Source organism: Vicia villosa, linkage group LG1, assembly GCF_029867415.1.
Source record: "Vicia villosa cultivar HV-30 ecotype Madison, WI linkage group LG1, Vvil1.0, whole genome shotgun sequence".
Lineage (NCBI taxonomy): Eukaryota > Viridiplantae > Streptophyta > Magnoliopsida > Fabales > Fabaceae > Vicia > Vicia villosa.
The window spans coordinates 141,800,682-141,822,182 of NC_081180.1; the positions used below are offsets into that span (position 1 = coordinate 141,800,682).

The 21,501-nt window shown below is 32.0% G+C and overlaps 1 protein-coding gene, 1 long non-coding RNA gene and 1 pseudogene across 6 annotated transcripts; 1 reads left to right on the forward strand and 2 right to left on the reverse strand.

The window, feature by feature from the left end:
- Window positions 1–13,621: 13,621 nt before the first annotated feature.
- LOC131618332 (dihydrodipicolinate reductase-like protein CRR1, chloroplastic) lies at window positions 13,622–15,220 on the reverse strand (annotated as a pseudogene).
- Window positions 15,221–15,614: 394 nt separating this feature from the next.
- On the reverse strand, window positions 15,615–17,115 carry LOC131618342 (uncharacterized). Of its 5 annotated transcripts, none has more exons than XR_009288807.1 (4): window positions 17,032–17,115; window positions 16,382–16,441; window positions 16,055–16,162; window positions 15,618–15,976 (listed from the first exon to the last, which is right to left on the reverse strand). It is a non-coding gene; the product is annotated as an uncharacterized LOC131618342 (long non-coding RNA). The 5 variants fall into 5 exon arrangements; XR_009288806.1 differs by having other exon boundaries at window positions 16,382–16,470; window positions 17,032–17,113; XR_009288803.1 differs by lacking the exon at window positions 17,032–17,115 and having other exon boundaries at window positions 15,615–15,691; window positions 15,781–15,976; window positions 16,055–16,621.
- A 2,053-nt stretch (window positions 17,116–19,168) lies between these two features.
- LOC131618359 (RING-H2 finger protein ATL16-like) lies at window positions 19,169–20,877 on the forward strand. The gene is made up of 2 exons (XM_058889605.1): window positions 19,169–19,345; window positions 19,552–20,877. The coding sequence occupies exon 2, from the start codon at window positions 19,599–19,601 to the stop codon at window positions 20,694–20,696; it is 1,098 nt and encodes a 365-aa protein (XP_058745588.1). The 5' UTR covers window positions 19,169–19,345; window positions 19,552–19,598; the 3' UTR covers window positions 20,697–20,877.
- Window positions 20,878–21,501: the final 624 nt, after the last annotated feature.

A 21,501-nucleotide genomic window follows, 5' to 3' on the forward strand; every position in this document is an offset into this window, starting at 1 on the left:
TTCGTAAGTAAATTCGCAGGTATTGTCAAATCCGTAGGTATTGTCAAATTCGTAGGTAAATCCGCAGGTATTGTCAAATATATTTTTTAAAAACATAAAAAAAAAATTTTTTTAGAAAAAAAATATTTTAAAAAAAACGTAAAAAAAAAAAAAATTAATATAATATTGCACTGTTCATGTACGGACGGTGAATAGTATCGTCCGTACATGAATAGTGCAGTCCGTACATACGGTGTAGGTGTACACTTTGGTGTACAAATAGCATTTCTGTTATTTTATACTTTGGATATAAGATTGTACTGTATTGTCCTTTTATACGAAATTTAAAATGTACCCTTTGATGTGCTTGCATGACATAGATATATTTAAGAGTGTATTCTACAATAAGGGCTACTATGGGTTGTGCATTTGATGATTTGAACCTCCTTACTTAATTAATTAAGGAAATTTCATTATTCACCTCCCTATAGGGTTACCCCAGCGAAAACTCCAAAATGCCCCTGCTTTGGAGATGTATCTCCAAAGTATTTTTTTTTCTAAATTTTTACAGACTTCAGAAGTGCACTTTTAAAAAAATCCCAAAAATTAGGATATTAGTTAATTCGGAGATGCATCTCCAAAAAAACAAAAAAAAATTAAAAATTCTAAGAATTAAAAATTTTGGGATATTAATTAATTCACATATCATAAATTTGATATAATTTATGAGTAATGAATAATAATAATTATATATTTTTATATAATTTATGAGTTATGAATAATAATTATTATATATTTCTATTTTGATTCATATTTTAAAATTTTAAATAATTTTAATTAAAAAAATTAAAATAATTTCAATTACAAAAAATTTAAAATAATTCCAATTATTAAAATGTAGTTATGAATAATTTCAATTCATGTTTCTACGGTTGATAATAATATTGAAAGAGATCAAATAAGACTAATGATAATAATAATAATAATAATGATAAAAAAAATTATTTTTCATAATGAATTATGATAAAAAAAATTATTTTTCATAATTAAAAATGAATTATATTTTTTATTTAGTTTAAAAAAATTAAAAAAAAATTGTCTTAATTTTATTTAATGAATAAATTTTATATTTAATTCTATATAATTCAAAATTTACTTATGAAATTAAAATGTTTTTAATTTATATAAGTTAGTAAAATAATTTTTAACTTTAAAATTGTTTAGGAAATTTTGATTCACCTTGATTTTATTGATTCACCTTCGTTTTATTGATTCACCTTGATTTTATACCTATTAATTGTATTGATTCACCTTGATTTTAATTTTTTAGTAATTATTGAATTCTTTCGGAAGTGTATATCCGAAACTTTTCAAGACCAATTTGGTCTTGGAATATTTCGGATATGCATCTCCGAAGACACCCCCTCCCAAAAAATGGATGTTTTCGGAAATGCATCTCCGAAAACACCTTTTTTCGTGTTTTCGAAAGTGCATTTCCGAAATAAGACAAATTTTGAAAAAAAAAACGTTCCGGAAATGCATTTCCGAAGTTAGGAGTATTTTGGGTTTTTCGCCAGAGGTGACCAAGAAGACATGGAGGTGGATAAAGAAAAACTCTTAATTAAAGGGATGGACTCTAAGTTTGAAGAAGATGTTGTGAAATTTTAATGGAAATGGGAATGGTTGAACCCAAAGAATCCGTAGGTAATTCAACATTTATGAATCAAGTAAGAAAATAAATCAGGAAAATGATATTGTTGTTGAAAGGGTTGGCAAAACGGGGTTGAATATGTATGTTTTTCACACATTTTTTTGCAGCACGGGCCAAGGGTTAAGGCATGCATCTTTAGTGTGTCTCTCATGCCCCATTTTTTTGTAGGCTTTTGTCGGCGCAGGTATAAACATATTTAGTTCTCATTTTTAAACTTAAAAAATGCAGTGTCCGTGGACCCGCTCTGAGCTCACTTTTTTGTGTGACAGACCAAGGTTATAACATGCACCCTCAACTATGTTCACTCCGTTCTACCCCTTTTTTGCAGACTTTTGTGGGATGTGTATGCCCATTTGCTACCCTAGTTGTTAAGGATATTCATCACTTGAGTGATGGTACATGAGAGGAATCAAGTGATGAATTTATTAGAGGTATATAGATTGATGATAGTGCGGAAGACTTGTTGAATGGATTTAATGAAGGATTTGAGATGTTTTCACAGATGATTCAGATGTAGGATACAATAGTAAGATAACTAATGTTGATGGCACTGCCACTACCAATGAACCACCAACCCGTAGCTTTATTGCACCATATATGGGAAAGGAACATGTTATAACAGTTTGTTAAGTGCGCAAATTCGAATATATAGACTCTGGACTCTAGGCTAGCAAGTTCTAAACTCAGGACAAGTGAAGTTCTGGACTCTTAACAAGCAACTCTGAACTCTGGACATCCAACGCACTCTGAACTTTTGAAGAATATAAAGATGTATTTACAAAGGCAAATCTCCATCTGAAAGTATCAAATTAACTTTTGAAAGGATTTTATCTAGAATGACTCTGATAACTCTAAACTCTGAAGTCTCAATGTTCTCAAGATTTGAATACTAACTCTGAACTCTGATCAAACTTCAACTACTTATATTCGAAGCCTCTGACTCAAGAATTTTAAAGCAAGATAGTGAAGAAAATATTATAATAGTAAAATATAATATATCATCTCCACTGCCCTGCTAAACATGATAAATGACTATACTGATGTACCAACTTTCTCAACACGTCCCATCCTTCCTCATTATATGCTGCAAACGCCATTCTACTGTTGTGCATTCAAACATCTTCATGCACCTATTGTTATAAGAAATTATAATTTCACCCGCCAACGGATCTATTTCATCATCTATATAAAAGAGTTTTTGAAGCATGTAAAAATAACGATGTATAAAAGAATTAAGTGAGAAGCACTGAGAACGAAATATTTGAAACACCACACAAACAAGAAAGTTGTTCTTATTTTGAAAACTTTATATCTTTCATTCTTTATTATAAATCTTGTTGTATAGAAACTGTGTGTATCAGCTTTTTTAGAAGCACTTTGTAAACACAAAACCTTGTAATCTTAACCAGTTTGGTTAATTTCATTGAGGGACTAAGGTATAGTCAGAATCCTTTAGAAGACATCGAATGCGGTCTTTGTGGTTGTAATCAAAGTTTTTGATTGGTGGATTGAGCCCTTGTTGAGAAGGCGAAATCACCTTGGCGGGTTAACTGGAGGTAACCTAGTTGAGAGGTGAACCAAGATAAAAATACTTGTGTTTTTTTATCATTGTTAAACAATATGTGTTATGTTGACTCTAAAGACTACTTTCACACTTCAAGTAATGTAACTTTTTTTATAATTAATTTATATTTCACTGCGTTTCTTGCGCCATGAATGATATTGCTATTCTTCCCAACTTTTCTGTTAAACCTTAATCTATAAAACGTTATAAACCAAGCAGTGTATATGTTAGAAAACACAAAAGAAAAACATGATATCATTCCCCTTCCTCATATTGAGCACCACTTGATCATGTACTTGTTGAACCATGATGTTCTAGTTGTATATCTTGACCACCTTATAGATATTCACCAAATAGGTTTGATTAATCACATACTTCTTTGACTGCGTCACTCTCTAGCATATATATTCTTATTGTTGGACATGTGACTCTATACACAATAGAGGGTTAATCGTGAAGGTGTGAAAATGTTTGGTTGAAAAAAAAATCATTTGAGAAATTAGAGTATAAACAAATTTTGTAACATCAACAAGTAAATGGGCAACAGGTAAATGTATAGCTGAAAAACCAAAGGAAATACAATAAAGCAAAGAGATAAGATAGTGTGTGTGTGTGTGTGTGTGTGTGTGTGAGTGTGTGTGTGTGTGTGTGAGTGAGAGAGAGACAGAGATGGAGAGAGAGCATATATTTATATAGATTTGGCCTAAATTAACCTACACTTGTCTCCAATAATTATTCTTGAGAGTGTCCAATAAAATTGAGAGCTTTTAGAAGGATGTTCTCATGAACCTCTATATATAAGGAAATTAAGTTTAAAGGCTAACTTCTAACCAAACAAATAACAACATTTATATTGGCTATCCTTCAAACCAAACAGACATTTTTCATGGTTTGATCTTGAAGCAAGATGAAGTTTTGAGTTGACTATCCTCTGAATCGAGACGAAGTTTTGATTTGGCTATCCTTTGAACACAACCGGAGATTTTCATTGGCCGACTTGAACCGAGTTGAGATTTTACACGGGATAATATTAAACCAACTGAGACTTTACACTGGCTAATCTCAAACCAATAGAAATTTTAATCGGGCTGAGCTAAAGAACTATTGTAGAGATTTTGATGGTTATTCTTCACAAACCAAAAGAGATTTTTTCTTCTTGGCCAAACTCACGAACCAAAAATAGACTTCCTAAGACAACCCCTAAAGCAAACAAGAGCTTTTACTAATTTATCTCGTAACCAATTAACTTCTTGTAGAATAAAATACTCACGAAGCACTAATGAAAAAAATCGATGTGAGAGTGAGAGATTTAGAGAAAATGCTACAAGAGTAAGAAGAGAGCAAATCCCATTTTTATATGAAATGATATGATAGAGAAGCTCTTTATTTATAGGTCAGATTATGGTTTAAATTTAGAAACAAACCATGGGTGAAATGAATGCCATGATCGATTAGGCCAATCGACTATTGACCCCCTAGCAATCGACTGTTAAAGCGACAAATAGAAGGTTTTGATATTTAGTTGTTACCAATCATTAAGAGATTGTTCCAATTGATTTTAGACTCATCCAAGAGAACAAATTAATTTGATGACTAGGGCTAATCGATTATCTAATTGGAAAAATTCATGCAATTGATTAGAAAATCCTTAAATTAGTTCGTTAGGCCTTACAAAACATTTTCAGATTGTTTTCATAAAATATGATAGGCTTCTCAAAGGTTATTTGTGTGTGTGTGTATGATTTTGCCATAGTAATTCTAAAGGTACCCTTCTGTCTTTACAATATACTTGTCACTCAGAGTGACACGACCAGAAGAGCTTTCAAACTTCCTCTCTTTCACAAATATGAAGATTAAAGTCTTGGTATCATTATCTTTGAGTTTAGAATCACACAAGAACCTTGAATATTGTTAATGGGGCTTTAGATTTCTTCACACTGATTATCATCATCTGAGAGTTGAGAGGTCAAACAACTGGAGAACCTTGAAACAAATATATTCATTTGAATGTCGTTTGACCACAACATTGACTTTAAATGATAGCTTGATTATAGAGGATAACTGGGTAAAAAGTCTTGAGCATATTTGACTTTTAGAGCTATCTTCAACAAATAAGGACTTCACTTGATATCATTTGATAACACGTGTTGTTATCATCTAAACCAAACAATTAATCAGCTGACTGCAGCTTTGCTATCAACGAACATAACCACCTTGGATTACCTTGAGAATACCTTCAAGCACATAACTCCACTTCCTTCCACTTTTTTATTATGACAACACATCTCTTAGGGGGTGTTAAAAGAGAAAACATATCGACAAACTTTGTAGTGGTTAAACTCCCCATCACATGAATATAGAGTTTTCCTGAGAGTACACATCTGCCCCTTTTGGCATAATTAAAAAGGCAAGAAAAAGACACTAGAAAGAGATGATAAGCATGCAAGCACATGATTCACATGTATCAAACATGATTTAATGAAGGGAAGCACACAATTCTCAAAGATCTGACAAGTTTTAACAAACAAGGAAAAGACTTCATTAATTAAGCATGAGGAGTACAGAGGAAAGAAACAACATGGAGGGAAGATAACAATAACAAATAGAAAATAAAATAAAACAAGCAACAAGCAACAAGCAAACAAGCAAAAATAACTCATATGTCTCATCATCATCATCATCATCATTATTGAATCTACTTAGAGATCCAATTCTGATGTCGGTGAGACTGCAAGTGAGATGACAAACTCTTTAATCAATACTCATATATATTCTCATCATTTCTTGTTGATTTTGGAGAATGGTGTTAAGGATAACATGAAATGAAGAAGTCGAAGGGATTTCATAATTAAAATCCTACAAATTTAAGTTCCCTCCTTACTAAGCTTGTTCGGTAGGAACTCTTCTTGTTGTCGTTTGATGTAGCTGAATTGGTACTCCATTATTGAGTTTTATCATAATCAAAATTAAGGTATTTTTTCCTATTCCTGTATGTTTATTATCTGATTATCCCTCCTCTAAATTGAATCAAATATGCTCAAATATTTTTGTGATCTATCCACTATATGGTAAATGCATATTTTTCCTTTTGCTCCCATCATGTGATGGATCATAACACTATCTAAATTATTTTCAACTATATTTGCCAAAAACCATACCACAACTACAACGGTTTTGGTTAAGTGACTAAAGTTTCTTTTTACTTGAGAAAAGAACATGGTTGACCACATAGTTAATCGAACGAATGTTTGGCTACACTATGCTAATGGTGAAGCGAAAAGGAATTACAATAATTGGATTTTTCAGGAGTGAGGTAAAAGCACCCAAAAGGTTAAATTTGTTACCTTCTTCATCTTTATAATAGTTGGAGCTAGTGTATGGAAGGTTGGAAATGTCACAAAACTTTTCAAGATTCAATCGGATTCGGTGTTACTGCACTTCAAAAGTAAGAACCACATATATGTATTTAAGGTTTGGTTAAAATAATCTCACCAATGTAGGAAACCTCTCATTTGAGACCTCGTAGATGAATTTCTCAACTATGCATCAACAAAAACTTAGAGGAAGGCACAATCTTTGAAAACCATTTCCTATAAAACCATTTCCTATAAGTAGTATGAATCAATGAGCTCCCTTAAATCATAGTGTCAGTTGAAATTATCTTCTTGATTTTGAAATTTTTGAAATTCCTTAGAGTCATTTCCACTACTTAAGGTGGGATAAGCAACTCCCAATTTTATACTTTAATACTTTTAGACCCACTGCTTACTAAAATAACTAGGAGTGTGGGGGACTTCTATAATGCTATGAGACTTATATGCCAGACTAAATATAATTTAGAACAAGGACTATGGAAGCTCACATTAAAAGCAATAAACAACTTTAATTTTCGAGATCAACATGAAGACAATCTAATATTTACACCTTTGTACAAGAGATGATATAGATATAGAAATAAAATGACTTTCGATGCTAACTCATGATAAAAACACATCAACAAATAAAAGTTTTGGAAACTCTGACGAGTTTCCACCATTATAAACATAAAAAAAATATTCAAATTAAATATGAGTCACCATTTATCTCGCATTCAGTTACCCTAACATGTCACGATTATGATATAATCTTAACTATCTCCATTAATAAGAGTACTCCTCAAATATATTAGGTAAAACCCCAATCACAAGGACAATGGTGGATAATGGAGATATGGAGAGAATGAGAGTATTAGGATGAAAATATGACTTTCAAACATTAGTGATCCAACATGGATATTTAAACCATCATGCAAAACAATACAACTTCCAAACATACAATTGGTTTCATATTTGGAGCAATTATGTTGCTCCAAATCTCTGCCTTGTAATTAATACTAATGCAATCTATTTCACATATGCTGCAACTTGTTGCACATATTTAAATTATATTTTTTCTTAATACACAACTTTAATTCAAGTCTTCCATACTCATGTGCTTCTTCAACCTCTTCAACACTTCAATTGATACTCTTTTGGTTAGCAAATCGGTCATTTGGTATTCACTTTTGCAATACCCCAACTTCAATTTTTCTTCACTTATAAGTTCTCTCAAGTAGTTAAATCCCATATCTACATGCTTTCTTATTCCGTGTGCAATAGGATTCTCAATAATGTTTATAGAAGAAATGTTGTCTATCATCAAAATCACAACATCATACTCTTCGCTGCACATCTCCTTCATCAAATTTATCAACCATACAACTTGACACACACACACACACATAGACGCTGCAATGTACTTGGCCTCGCAGGAAGAGAGTGCCACAACTGGTTCCTTCTTAGAACATCAAGATATTGATGTTTCTCTGTACATAAAGATGTATCCAACAGTGGATTTTCTAACATATTTATCTCCATATCAGTTTGAGTTGCTTTAAGCAAAAAACTCGTAGCTTCAACCTTTATCCTTGTGGGAAACAAAATTCTGTAGCCAATCAAAACTTTGACGTATCTCAGAATTCTCTTAACTATTGCCAAGTGTGGTGCCTTTGGCTTTTCCATAAATCTACTCACCATACCAACACTAAATGTCAAGTCTGGTCTCGTATTGCACACATACCGCAACAATCCAATTAGCCTCTTTCTTCCGGTAGATCAACTAATTTCCATGTCTTATTTTTCTCAATTGACTTCAACTCATCCTTTATAGAACATATCCACTTCGGATCACTCAAGACCTCCTCCGTTTTCACAAGTTTGAATTCATCCATGAGCGTAAAATGGACGAGATCAACATTGTTGTTTACTTCATTATCCGAGAACAACTTATAATTTTGTAGTTTTACGGACATGCCTCTTTTCCATGTTGATCTTCTCGCATTTTATTCAACTTGAACCTAACCATCTGCAATTTCAAACATTGCAGAAACAGTTCCAACAACATTTGAATTAAATTCTGTCAATTGCCAGTCCTTCAACTCATCAAAAATCATGTCCATACTGATTATGATTCTTTCCTTGACTGTGTCATAGAGTTTGTAGCCACCGGTATAGTGATACCCAACAAGTATCAATTGCTCTCCCTTGTCATCAAACTTCTTTCTAAGCTGATCCGAAACAAGTCTATACGCTACCAAACCAAATACCTTAAAGTGACTCAAATTTGGCTTGAATATGGACCAAGATTCTATGGGTGTAATATTTTTCAGCTTCTTTGTTGGACATCTATTCAACAAATATGCAGTTGTGGACACCGCTTCTCCCCGTAATTCTTTTGGAAAGTTATTCCCCTTCAACATGCTTCTTACCAGGTTCATAATTGACCGGTTCTTCCTTTCGATGACTTCATTTTGTTGAGGCGTATAGGGTGGCACTACCTCACGTACAATGCCTTCTTGATGACAAAATTTTCCAAAATTATTTGAGACATATTCACCTCCACAATTTTTTTTAGAGTTTTGATTTTGTAATCACTTTATCTTTCCACCATGGAGTTGAACTTCTAGAATACTTTCAGCACCTCATCTTTTCTTTCAATCAAGTACGCCCATAAATTTCTAATAAAATTATCAATGAAAGTGACAAAGTATATATTTCCTTTGATTGAGACAACTTGACTCAGTCCACACACATCTGAATACAACACTTCAATATGACACTTGGTTCTCCATCCTACATCTTTGCTAAAGTTGTGTCGGTCCTGCTTGGCTTGCACACACTCTTCACATACTTCGGTTGACAAATGGATCGATGGCAACCCCGTAACCATATTATTTTTCTCTATATCATCGAGGACCTTGAAATTCAAATTCCCAAGCCTACAATGTCATATTCATTTTTATCTACCAGAAGCCGTTGCGAGAAGCCTATGCTCCGTTACTTTCAATTCAACTTTGAAAGTTCTATTTTTAGCCTTACGGGCCTATAGGATCAAACTCTCATTTTCATCTATAACTTTCAGCACTTTGTTTTCCATGTGAATCTTGTAATTACTTTCTAGTAGTTGGCCAATGCTTAAAAGATTATATTTTATTCCCGAAATATAGAACACATCTTTAATCAAGGAATAGTCATCATTCTACCTCTTGATTGATATGTCACCAATACCCTATACTGCAAGTGTGCTGTCATCCGTAAATTTCACCTTGTTCTTAAACCCTTGATTGATCTTAACAAACTAATCCTTCCTTCTCTTCATGTGTGTTGAACACCCATAGTCAAGGTACCATTGTTCGCTGCATTCTGCGTCTTCTCGCGTAGTCGTCATCATGTTTTTAAGCAATTGTACTCGATTTTGGCTGCATTTTTCTACACTGTATTTTGCTTCAACAATCACCATTAACGATGTTCTTTCATCATATTCTTGCCTTGCAAAATTTGTTTCAGCTTCTTGTAGATCATTCTTATTAGCATTACTCGCGAGCAAAATGTCCATGCTTTTGGCAGTTGTAACATTGAACATTTCTCTTGTCATTCTTTCAGCTTCCTCCTCTTTCTCTATTGTTGCCACCTATGTAATTGTTTGATCCACCATCTTTTTTGTTGCTTCTTTCACCTTTTTGGAATGTTGAATTGTTGAAATTTTAGGAGTCTCTCCCACCATTGTTGTGGTAGTTTCCTCTACCTTTACTCATGGACCACTCTCCTTCGTTCTCTCCTCAAGAGGCTCAAGAGAATTTTGCAACTCTTATTTGCTCATAGTTGAAAGATTTTTGGACTCTTCAACGACAACCACTATGTTATTGAATATTGACGTCGACGATCTCAAGATTATACCAACCACATAATGCTCGGTGATTGTATCTCTTAAGCTTTTACTTGTAGTAAATTTACCAATGGTTTTCTTCTCCTCCATTTGAACTAACTCCAGTTGTGTTTTGCGAGTTTGTAACATCACCATCATTACTTTATCATCTCTTGCATAACTTTTCTCCACGATTTCTCAAGCTTTCTTTGAGGATGTGCAGTCACCAACCTTCTCAAAGTTATCAGCATCAACACATTGATGAATGAGATACACAACTTTGAAATCTTTCGTCTTCTCCTTGTGCATAGTTCTTTATGCAGTCGTTGCACCTTCTACTAGTGGATTAACATCGTTCTTGATTACTTCAAGAACATCTTGATAACCAAACAAGAACTTCATTTGTTTGCACCATTTGTCATAATTCTTCGCATCGAAATTTATGAGATTTGCAGGGATACGTTCATTAGAGATGGAAAGCATGTTCGCACGCTAAGTGTTCGATCAAAGAACCGGACTGTTGATGCCAAATATTTGGTAAAATTCCAATAATAAGAACACCGATGAATAATGGAGAGAATGAAAGAGAATTAGAGTGAAAATATAACATTCAAACATTAATGACTCAAAAGTCATGCAACCAGTTGCACATTTAGTTCAATCGCGCTAAATTTCTATGACAAAAGATACACATATAGAATCGGTTGTATATTTGGAGCAACATGTTACTCCAGATCATTATCTTTATCTTGTAACTAACACTGCTGCAACATCTTCCACTTCCTTGAATAATCAACTAATCATCCAATTTTCAACTTAACATTTAGCATGTGCTCACGTTGTTTGACTTTCAGTGTATTTGAAATACACAAATGAACATATTAGAAATAGGCACTTTCGGTGATCAAGCACTTGTATTATATAAGAACAAATTTCATTTAATTTTATGTCAATAATTTAAAGGATTTAATTGAAATTGAATAAACAATAAATGCAAAGATACTAAAACAGAAAATAAGTGAACTTTTGTCGAAAAATTGTCGAAAAAGTTACTATATAACAAGTTTGAAGTTTCTTCCTGCAGACGCAACAAGCCCTCAACCTTTGACCAATGTGTGAAACACTTTACAAACCTCAAAAAAGCAAAGTGTTAGTGTGTGTCTATTTTTCTCACCAAAGTGGATGTGTTTTCAACAAGCCAAAAAATAAGTGCATTTATGTCGGTTCTGAATTGTTTAGAAAGATAGCACTGCACACGGACTTGACTTTCCTACAAGGCACTGCACTAGATGAGGAATCATGGACCCACTGCAATTTAATGTATAGAAATAGAATAGAATAGGCCACTTGATCAAAGCTTTTCAAATAAGATAGGCGCTGGCTAAGGCTGAAATTTCTTCTAGATGGACCCATTTTCTTCCTAACCACACTTAAGAGGTTTTACTTGTTGAATAAGATAGGGTGGTGGTGACTTGTATGAACTTTTTGACTTAATTGATTTAAAGTATAACTTTAAATATTTAAATATAGGGGACAACTTCTCTACCCATCATCAAAAGTTGGGTAGTGTACCTTCAACCAATTAGAAGATCCTATTTAATTTTAATATATTTAATTAATTATAAAATAGTACAATTATTTGTTGTTTTCAAGATATTTTACACTGAATGTAACTTTACCCAACTTTTTAAGTTTGGTAGATAAGAATTCAGCTTTAAATATAGGTGTGATCTCTTAGATTGCCCTCTATAAAATATGGATAATTTATCCATATATTCAATCAAATTACTGACACATTCACATGTATTCTAATATTCACATGTATTCTAATAGTAAAATACATAAAAGGTCTTAGCTACACACTAATGCAAATATATAAATATTCATGATAACTAATTAAATACCTATATTTTTAATGGAAATTAATTTAAAAAGTTAATTTATTTTTAAATAAAATATATAAATAAAATGACATATTATTAAATGCAATTATTTAATTGGACGAGAATATGAGTATTCAATTCAATAAAATTCAAAAGTACTGGAGTGTTCACTATAATTAATATTTTTCATTAATTCATGAGTAATGTTTCATTTTCCATATTCACTTGTCAACTTATAAGTGGCTTATATCATAATAATTTATCAATCTAGGAATTCTCATGTCTAACTGAATTCCAACTAGGAATTTTTAGTAAGATTTTTAGTAAAACTTTTAGTATGAATTATTTCTTAGTCAATAAAAATTTTCAAAGTCCACATGTGTCTAGTTGAAATTTAGGATTCCATGTTGGGCAGCATGTGGGGTGTGAGACTTTTTTTTTTACTATGATTGATCATTGACATAAGTTGTATCTAATTATGTCATCAGTCCCTCGAATTATACATCAATTATTCAGTAACATTGTTCAAGTGCTGCGTTCTCTGTTTTCATTTCACCACTACTAGAAATGCTCTAATTTCCTGCGGATTTACCTGTGGATTTGAGCTAAATTTCCGCAGGAAACATGTTTCCTGCGGATTTACCTGCGGTTTCTGGTCCCCAGCTAAAACCTTCGTGGGTAATATTTTCGGCAGGAAGTTCCGCAGAAAATTCCGCAGGTAAATCCGCAGGAAATTTCCGCAGGTAAATCCGCAGGAAATATCCGCAGGTAAATCCGCAGGTACTTTCTATCTCAAATTATATAATTTTTTTTGTTTTTATAATTTTTTGAAACATTATAGATTATATGTTAAAATAACCATAATATAAAAATACAACTATAATTTAAAATGTTTTGAATTTAAATAAGACATTCAAATTGTTAAATTTGTTACGTAACAAATACTTATATAGTCACATTACTAAAAATGACCCAAATAACCAAGCTATTACTAATCATTTGTCAACCAAGTCAAAGAGAAAAAAATTACAAATCAAAATTCAAAGGTTGAGTGACTTCTTCATGTTGAGTAGATATATTCTTCTTCTTGGACTTTTTTGGCGGCATAGTTTGTAAGAGTTCAAGGGAATGCAAAACCTGAAAAGTTAGAGTGCAACAAATCTTAGTAAGGGACCCAAACAAAATTGAATCAGATTAAGCAGAATTATATATTATATAGAACTAGCATAAACCTTAGACTTGAAATAGTTGAGGTAACTTGAGTCACACTACTTTTCTAATGGCTAACAACAACCCTCGCATGAGACATTATACATCTGTAATATCATGCTTGATGGTGTAAATCTGCAGCAATTCAACTCATGATGAGAAGATAATAGCTATGAAACAGACAACTAAACATGACACCGATGCGACACCCATAATAACTTAAAAAATGAATAAAATAATCTGTGTCAGTTTTGAACACCAACACTAACACACTTTTTTTTTTCTGGAGGTGCTGATGCTACAAAGGATAATACATGCTTAAATTTCGGTTTTGGGGAAGGACATACCTCTCCTAGACCAGAAAAGTGAACTGTTGTACTTGAAGGAAGCTCTGGTAAGACCAAACTATGCACACGAATTCCATCTCCCAAAACTTGACCCCTTGCCTTTTCAAGTAACAAATAACTGAAACAAGTTATATACTATCTCACACTATTTGTATTGATTTTGTGTATGAACTAAAGGTGTTTTTGTTCTTACCAAAACATCTGTTGAGGAATCTTCTTCTCTGTTATAGATTTCACCGAGCTTAGAGAGATTGTTCGCAATATGGTTTGCATCTGCTGATGGAAGATCCTGTTCGCAATATGGTTGAGCATTGATGTAATGTTAAGTAACTATAGAGAAAAACAAACTATTACATTTGCATTATCCTTGGATTCCACGATTTTGACGTTGCGGTAGTGAAAAGAAGCTGAAATTGCAGCCTGCTGTAATAATATTGATCCTATTGAAAGAGTTGGAGCAACCAAATGGATTAGTAGCAGGTTTAGCCTAAAGATGCATTATTTTCTATTCAAATGTGGACTATTGATTAGTATTTTTTTCTTTTTTATGTCTCACCCGTTGCTCACCATGGTGGCCTTGTCACAGAATGCAGATAATGCTGCGACCGTATCTGATTTGATTTGTGGTACGTAAATGACACTTTTCATGCCAAATGTTGTTGCCTAGTGAAAAATGGATCAATTAATGTATAATTAATAGTTAAATTTATATGCATGTGAGTAGTAACAATATTTAAATGTGATGGTGATGGTTGCAAGTTTACTTTCAGTAACTTTATAAGTTTATGAGTCAATGATTGTAAATAAGAAATAGCGAAAGATTAAATCATGAATGAGAAACCTATTCTCATATATTTTTTTGTTTACCTTATGTGTCATATAATCTTCATAAGCACTCATGTTAGTGAATAGTACCTACAAAAGAATAAATATAATTATAGCTTAATTTGAAATGAAATCAGCATGCTTTTGGAGATCCTGTTTTAAGTATATGCATGCGACAGCACTTAGCGAGATAATTAATGAAATCAACAACAGTGGGACAGTACGTATAACTGCATAAATAAATGGCATTGAATTATTTATTTAAATTAAAAAAATAATTTTAAAAGAAACTGTAATAAAATGAAAAATGGTATTCCATTATCATGTTTGTCCACTGATTGGAAAAACATATAAGTATGACACCTTAGAAAGTTGTCCTAAACTATTTGGTAGAGTACCATTTAACTTATTCTCTTTAAGTACCAAGACAAGGAGATTTTACATTTTTGCATAGGCATATATCCATAAAGGAAAGTAACCTTTTTCAAATGCTTTATAGGTAACCCATGTTCTTGTTCTATACTGTCGTAGCAATGATATTCTAATGATTCCATCAGAGATAACAATTCAAACTCATTATTAGAAATCACATTTGGAAAGTGGAAACCTTTTTAGAGAGACGATCGGCAGCGGCAGCGGCGGCAGCAACAAAAGCAGTTGCGGTGCTGAAAGCTTCGTTCAATTCAGTACTCTCCACAACTTCCCAATCGTCGTCATAGTCATCATCACCACTGTATATGAAACCTAGATGCTCCACAAAACACGTCAATGTGATAATTAACTTTTTCTGGGCATAAAACATCATATTTCAAGAGCAAAATGTATTATAGATGTATAAAGCCTAAGGAAGAAACCTTGGTATTCACAAACTCGCCATCAAGAGTTGCTTTAATCTATGTTGTTGCAGTAGTGAACCTCAAGTCTTCAATAAGCTGCACGTTTTGAGTACAACCTAATGGAAAACGAAAATAAAACAAACAGTGAATTAGGGAAAAGGAAAAGGAAAAGTGCAACAGAATTGAAAAAGGTGAAGAGAAGTACTTTTGACAGGGTGGTGAGATTGCTGTTTAGTTGGAACCCATGAAGCAAGTGAGGATTGCTGTGAAGCTATTGTGTACATTTTTACACCATTAATTGATGAAGACTTGATACCGCCATCACGAGTCGCCATTGCTGCTGCCGGAGAAGGTTCGACGGAGGTGAATGGTTCCTTCACAATTGGTTGTAACTACATTGACTAACCTCTTGAATTAGAGAGAACCATAACTGACAGAACTATAACCGACGGCAAAATTAATAAAACATAATTTAGTACCTCATCCTTTGGCCTTTGACAGAACTGCAAAATTAATAACACAGGACTTCACCCTCTCTCCCAAGGACAATTTCTGACAGATTGAATAAGGAATCTTCCACTAAGATCCTGCTCTAAATTGAGAACAATAGCTGAGGTTGTTCATTATTCTAGTAAAAAAGACTAAAAAAACCTCCTAACTCCCAAGGATTAAAGTTCCTTTAAAACCCAACAAAGTTTTATTTATTACAAATCCCAATTAGAAAAGAGAAAAAAACCATTATGTAATCAATGAAAAAGTAACAGAGTAAAAAGGAAACAAAAAGCTAAGAAAAAGAGTGGCACTACCTTGATGGACTTAACCGGTGGCCTGTTCAAATTCTTCAAGTGCTTCTGAACATCAAGCTTCTGAATTGAACCATCACCAAATAAATCCACTGAAAACTAAAGCTTATAAACACATTTTCCTAGTTTGGCTTTAAAAAGTTCTTCATCAAAACACCAAATAAATCCACCAAAAACAGAGAACAGTCAGAACACCATGCACAAAACAAAAGCATAACAAATCTAATTTTCACACACAAAAACTAACCAAAAAAAACTCAGTGAAGGCAATTGAAACCGTGAAAAACAACCTGCAGTTGTTGTTCAGCACAAATCACTTCTCCTCTACTTTGAACACAACCCCCACACCAATACTCACATAAACCATATCTCATACCATCACCTCCTCACATGAGTTTTCTCTTTTTTCAAACAAAACAAACTACTGTTAACAAACAACCATCACCTTCAACAAATAATAACAACAACACAAAAATCCAGTGTCAAAAGAAAAAGAAAGGACTTGGTTGAGAGCTTTTATCAAACACTATGTGTGCAAGATAAAAAGCTTCATGTTTCAAGAGATTTTTACAACAATCATGTCGAAACAACAAAAATTCAATTAATAGAGCGTGCGAGAAGAATGGCGAGAATCACCGTCGTCGTCTACGTACTCAGAAGAACGGCGAGAATAACTTCTGTGAATGTGAATCTTCAATCGGTGGTGCTGAATCTTCAATCGGTGGTTGTGAATCTAGGTTTTCTGTGGTTGTGAATCTTCAATCGGTGGTTGTGAATCTTCAATCGGTGGAGCGTTTCTAGGTTTTCTGTTCAATCGCGCTTTTTGTTTTACGTTCAAGTTAAATTCAATTGATTTTGTTTTATTATACAATAAAGTAAAACAATCTAAGAGTATATATAAATTTTGTTTGAGAAATAACAATTGAGGATAATGTTTTAGTGGTAGAATCATGGGTTAAAAATGTGTGAGGTTGGGAGTTCCATTTTTGCTTCCAAAACTTAAATGATACTTATTACAATCTAATTTTTACCATATATTTTTTAAACTATAATTTATACTTCTTTTTTTTTTTTACAAGTATTTATACTTCTTCTTAAACTACAACAAATTGAAGAATTACATAAATATATAAATATATATACAAATTTTCATACCTTTTGTTTCATTAAAAACTAAAACTGAAATTAAAACTAAAAATTTACTAAAATACACCATAAAAATAATTAATAACATAAAAAAATAAGGATTAAAAATTAAACTAAATAAAATCATCATAAAAATGATTAATAAAATAGAAAAAATAATGATTAATTTTTTTAAAAAAATTTAAACAAAAAATACTATTATTTAAAGAAAACATTTAAATATGATTAATCTGCAGCAAAATCCGCAGGAAACCTTCCTGCGGAATTACCTGCGGATTTTTATTGTAGTTGATTTTAATATAATAAATATCCGCAGCAAAATCCGCAGGAAATTTTCCTGTGGAATTACCTGCGGATTTTGTATAATAGTTTGGTTTTCTGTTTGAAATATATATTCCGCAGCAAAATCCGCAGGTATACCTGCGGAATTTTCTGCCAATTCTTAAGCTGCAGGAAAATTTATTTTATTTAATAAAGTCCCAGGAAAATCCGCAGGTATACCTGCGGAATATTTTCCGCAGAAAATTCCGCAGGTAAATCGAGTATTTCTAGTAGTGCACCACATTGTTTCCAATGGATAAACATGGGTTAACAAAGATATTTGAGTTTTTTTTGAAGTAGTTGAATGGAATGATTGCAGAACAACTATCAGTAGAACAGTGTCCTATCACTAATTACCATGTCATTGTACAATACTAGTAGGAAGTGGATATACTACAATAAATATGTAGGCAGCTACTTGTACTAAATCATAAGTTCTTCCAAACAATCTCATAGATCTCATAAAATATTGAGATGCATGATGAATGAATTAGAGCAGGACAGAGTAGATATGTGGGACTTATTACACCTTTAAAAGTTAAAAAGTTGAAAAATTCATTTAATGTCTGTGTTCATAAAAATCGTATAAAAAACAGAATAAAATGAGACTGGCGTATTAAAAGATATTGACCTAAAATCTTAATCCGTCTTGTGAAAAATAAAGAGAAAAAATATGGTAAACCAGATCTATTTTACCACCGTCAATTACATGATAACCTCAAAGTAAATATGAGTTAAGAAGAAATGACAAATACTTCATCTCTATTATTGAAGTTAATTAGTTTGAAAAGAAGGGGACAAAAGCTTATTTGAAAAAGAAAGAAAAGTACTCTTGATGTTGCCCTACAAAATAGAAATCCCTTTAACACAAAACAATGGAAATATTTGAACTGTCCTTCATTATTAATTATCAAAAAGTATTTTTATATTGTATAATTTTTCTTATAAATTGTGCCTTCTTCATACAAATGCAAAGATAAATCCTCAATTTAGAGGAGATTACATTAGTATATTTTAAAAAATTTAACATTGTTGCATATCTAGAACTGAAATCTAACGCAGAACTTTTGATTAATTGGAAGATAACATTACCATTTAATATAATTTAACTATAGCAATGTATTTATATAAAAACCTCAAAAATTAAATAAAAAAAACGTTTCTAATATATCATCTGTCAGATAGGTAAGTACTAAGTGATACCTTGATCCACTATTATAATTATTCTTAATGGACCACAATTGATTCTATAAAGTCTCCAATTATTAAATAGTATGATACGTACATATGTAATGTAATCATGTACAAAATACTCCTATAAAATATTCATCATTGATCTAGACACTCTTTGTGGAACAAATTTCTAGCCAGAAATTTCAGAAACTCACCAACTACTACGTAGCAGTACTTCACAACCTTAATAAATAAAAACAGTTTTTCACTACATTTTTAATGTTCTGTCTCCTTCCCCATCACCATCCTCATTTATACACCACCTAGGTTTCCTCTCTTTTTCTCTCTTCTCTATATAATCTTTTTCAATTATTTCTTCATTGCTTCTGAGTTCTTCCACACTTCATCTTATGAAAAATCATAGCCTACCCCAAATAATACACATTCTATAAAGTCTCATTTTTTTTATATATATATATATTTTCTTCTTAGTATCTTCTATGTTTATGTTTTATGTGTTTATGTGTTTTCAGGATCTGATATAACCCATTTGTTTATTTTCTATCCATCTTTTTCGGTTATGGATCTTGTTAGTAGAAGATTCTTGATCCATTTTTCACAACATGGTTCAGATTCACAGTCACATTCACAACTACAAGCGATTTCTCCAACAAGTTCATCGAGTTCGATTTTTCATCCTCATATGCATCATTCCAGCACAAGTTTTCCAATAATAGCAATCGCTATAATCGGAATATTAGCAACAGCCTTCTTGCTTGTTTCCTACTACATCTTCGTCATCAAATGTTGTCTCAATTGGCACCGTATCGATCTTCTACGACGTTTCTCACCTTCTCGAAGACGACAAGATCCGACTACTGCGTACTCGCCGAGTACAGAGCCTCGCGGCCTAGACGAGGCCGTGATTAGGCTAATCCCAGTGATTCAATTCAAAACAGAAGAGGAGAACAGAGATTCTTCCGAATGTGCTGTTTGTTTGAACGATTTTCAACAGGATGAGAAACTTCGGATTATACCGAATTGTAACCATGTTTTTCACATTGATTGCATTGATGTTTGGTTACAAAACAATGCTAATTGTCCACTTTGTAGAACAAGTATTTCTTTGACAAAAAGATACCATTTTGATCAAATGCTTCAACAAAGTCCATTTTCAGTTTCATCTCAAGATCAAAATCAACATGATGATGAAGATTTTGTTGTGATTGAATTGAGTAACAATGATGCAATAGAGTTACCATTATCATTACCATTACCATTACCATTACCGTTACCATTACCAAGAGCGAGTTCGATTAGTCCTTCGCCGAGAAAAAGTCGAAAAAAATTGCATAAAGTTACAAGTATGGGAGATGAATGCATTGATATTAGAGCAACAAAAGATGAACAATTTTCAGTTCAACCAATTAGAAGATCTTTTTCAATGGATTCATCAGGGGATAGGCAGTTTTATCTTGCAGTTCAAGAAGCTCTGCATCAGCAAAAGAGGGGTGTCAATGAAGTTAACAGCTCCATTGAAGGGTGCAGTGGTGGTGGAAGTGGTGGTTGTGGTGGTGGTGGTGGTGGTGGAAGTGGAAGAGTGAAGAAATCATTTTTTTTATTTGGATATGGAAGTAGATCTAGAAGTTCTGTTCAACCTGTGCATTTAGATTCTTGAAATTTTTTTCTTTTTTTAGTTGTTTTTAATTGTGTTTGCAACTTGCAAGATTCTTAGGTTTTTTTTTTTTTCTTTTGGGTTGAGATGGAGATATTAGAGATTTGAATAGGTCATCATAGGATTAGGGATTGTAATTTGTATGACACAAAATTATTCAATTGGAATTAATTTTAATTTGAAATTATTCTCTCTGTTATGTAATGTTATGAGTTTTTAATTTGAAATTTTTAGTTTTTTGTTTTCAGAAAAAAGTTTATAAAAAAATGGATTTTTTTATTTTCAAATGACAAAATTAATTACTTTCTTTTAAAGTCTGTTTTTTAACTTTTATTTTTATTATATTATGACATTTTCTAGATAATATGTCATTTAAATATAAACACACTCTCCATTTTAAATAAAAAATATAAAACAAAAATTATTTGAATTTATAATTTTGTAAATCAGATAAATAAGAGAATACAACTATAATTAATTACTTTTTTATTAAAAAATATTTTTAATTTATATCTTTAAAAATTGTAAAAACAAATTTGTTAAACATTTTAAATTGATTTTCAATTTAAATTTAATTAACTTAACATGTTATAATTATTTATAACATGTGATTCAGTTTTATTAACCATTTAAAAGATTCTAATTTTTTTTATCCAATACAATTCAGTTTGAAGATATCTTTCAATTAATCATATTTTTGCACATTTCTAAATACATTAATAATTTAATAAATTTATAAAATTAATTTTTTTCTTGAAAATAGAATTCGAGAGAATGGTAAAATTTATATAAATTCTGATATAATTTA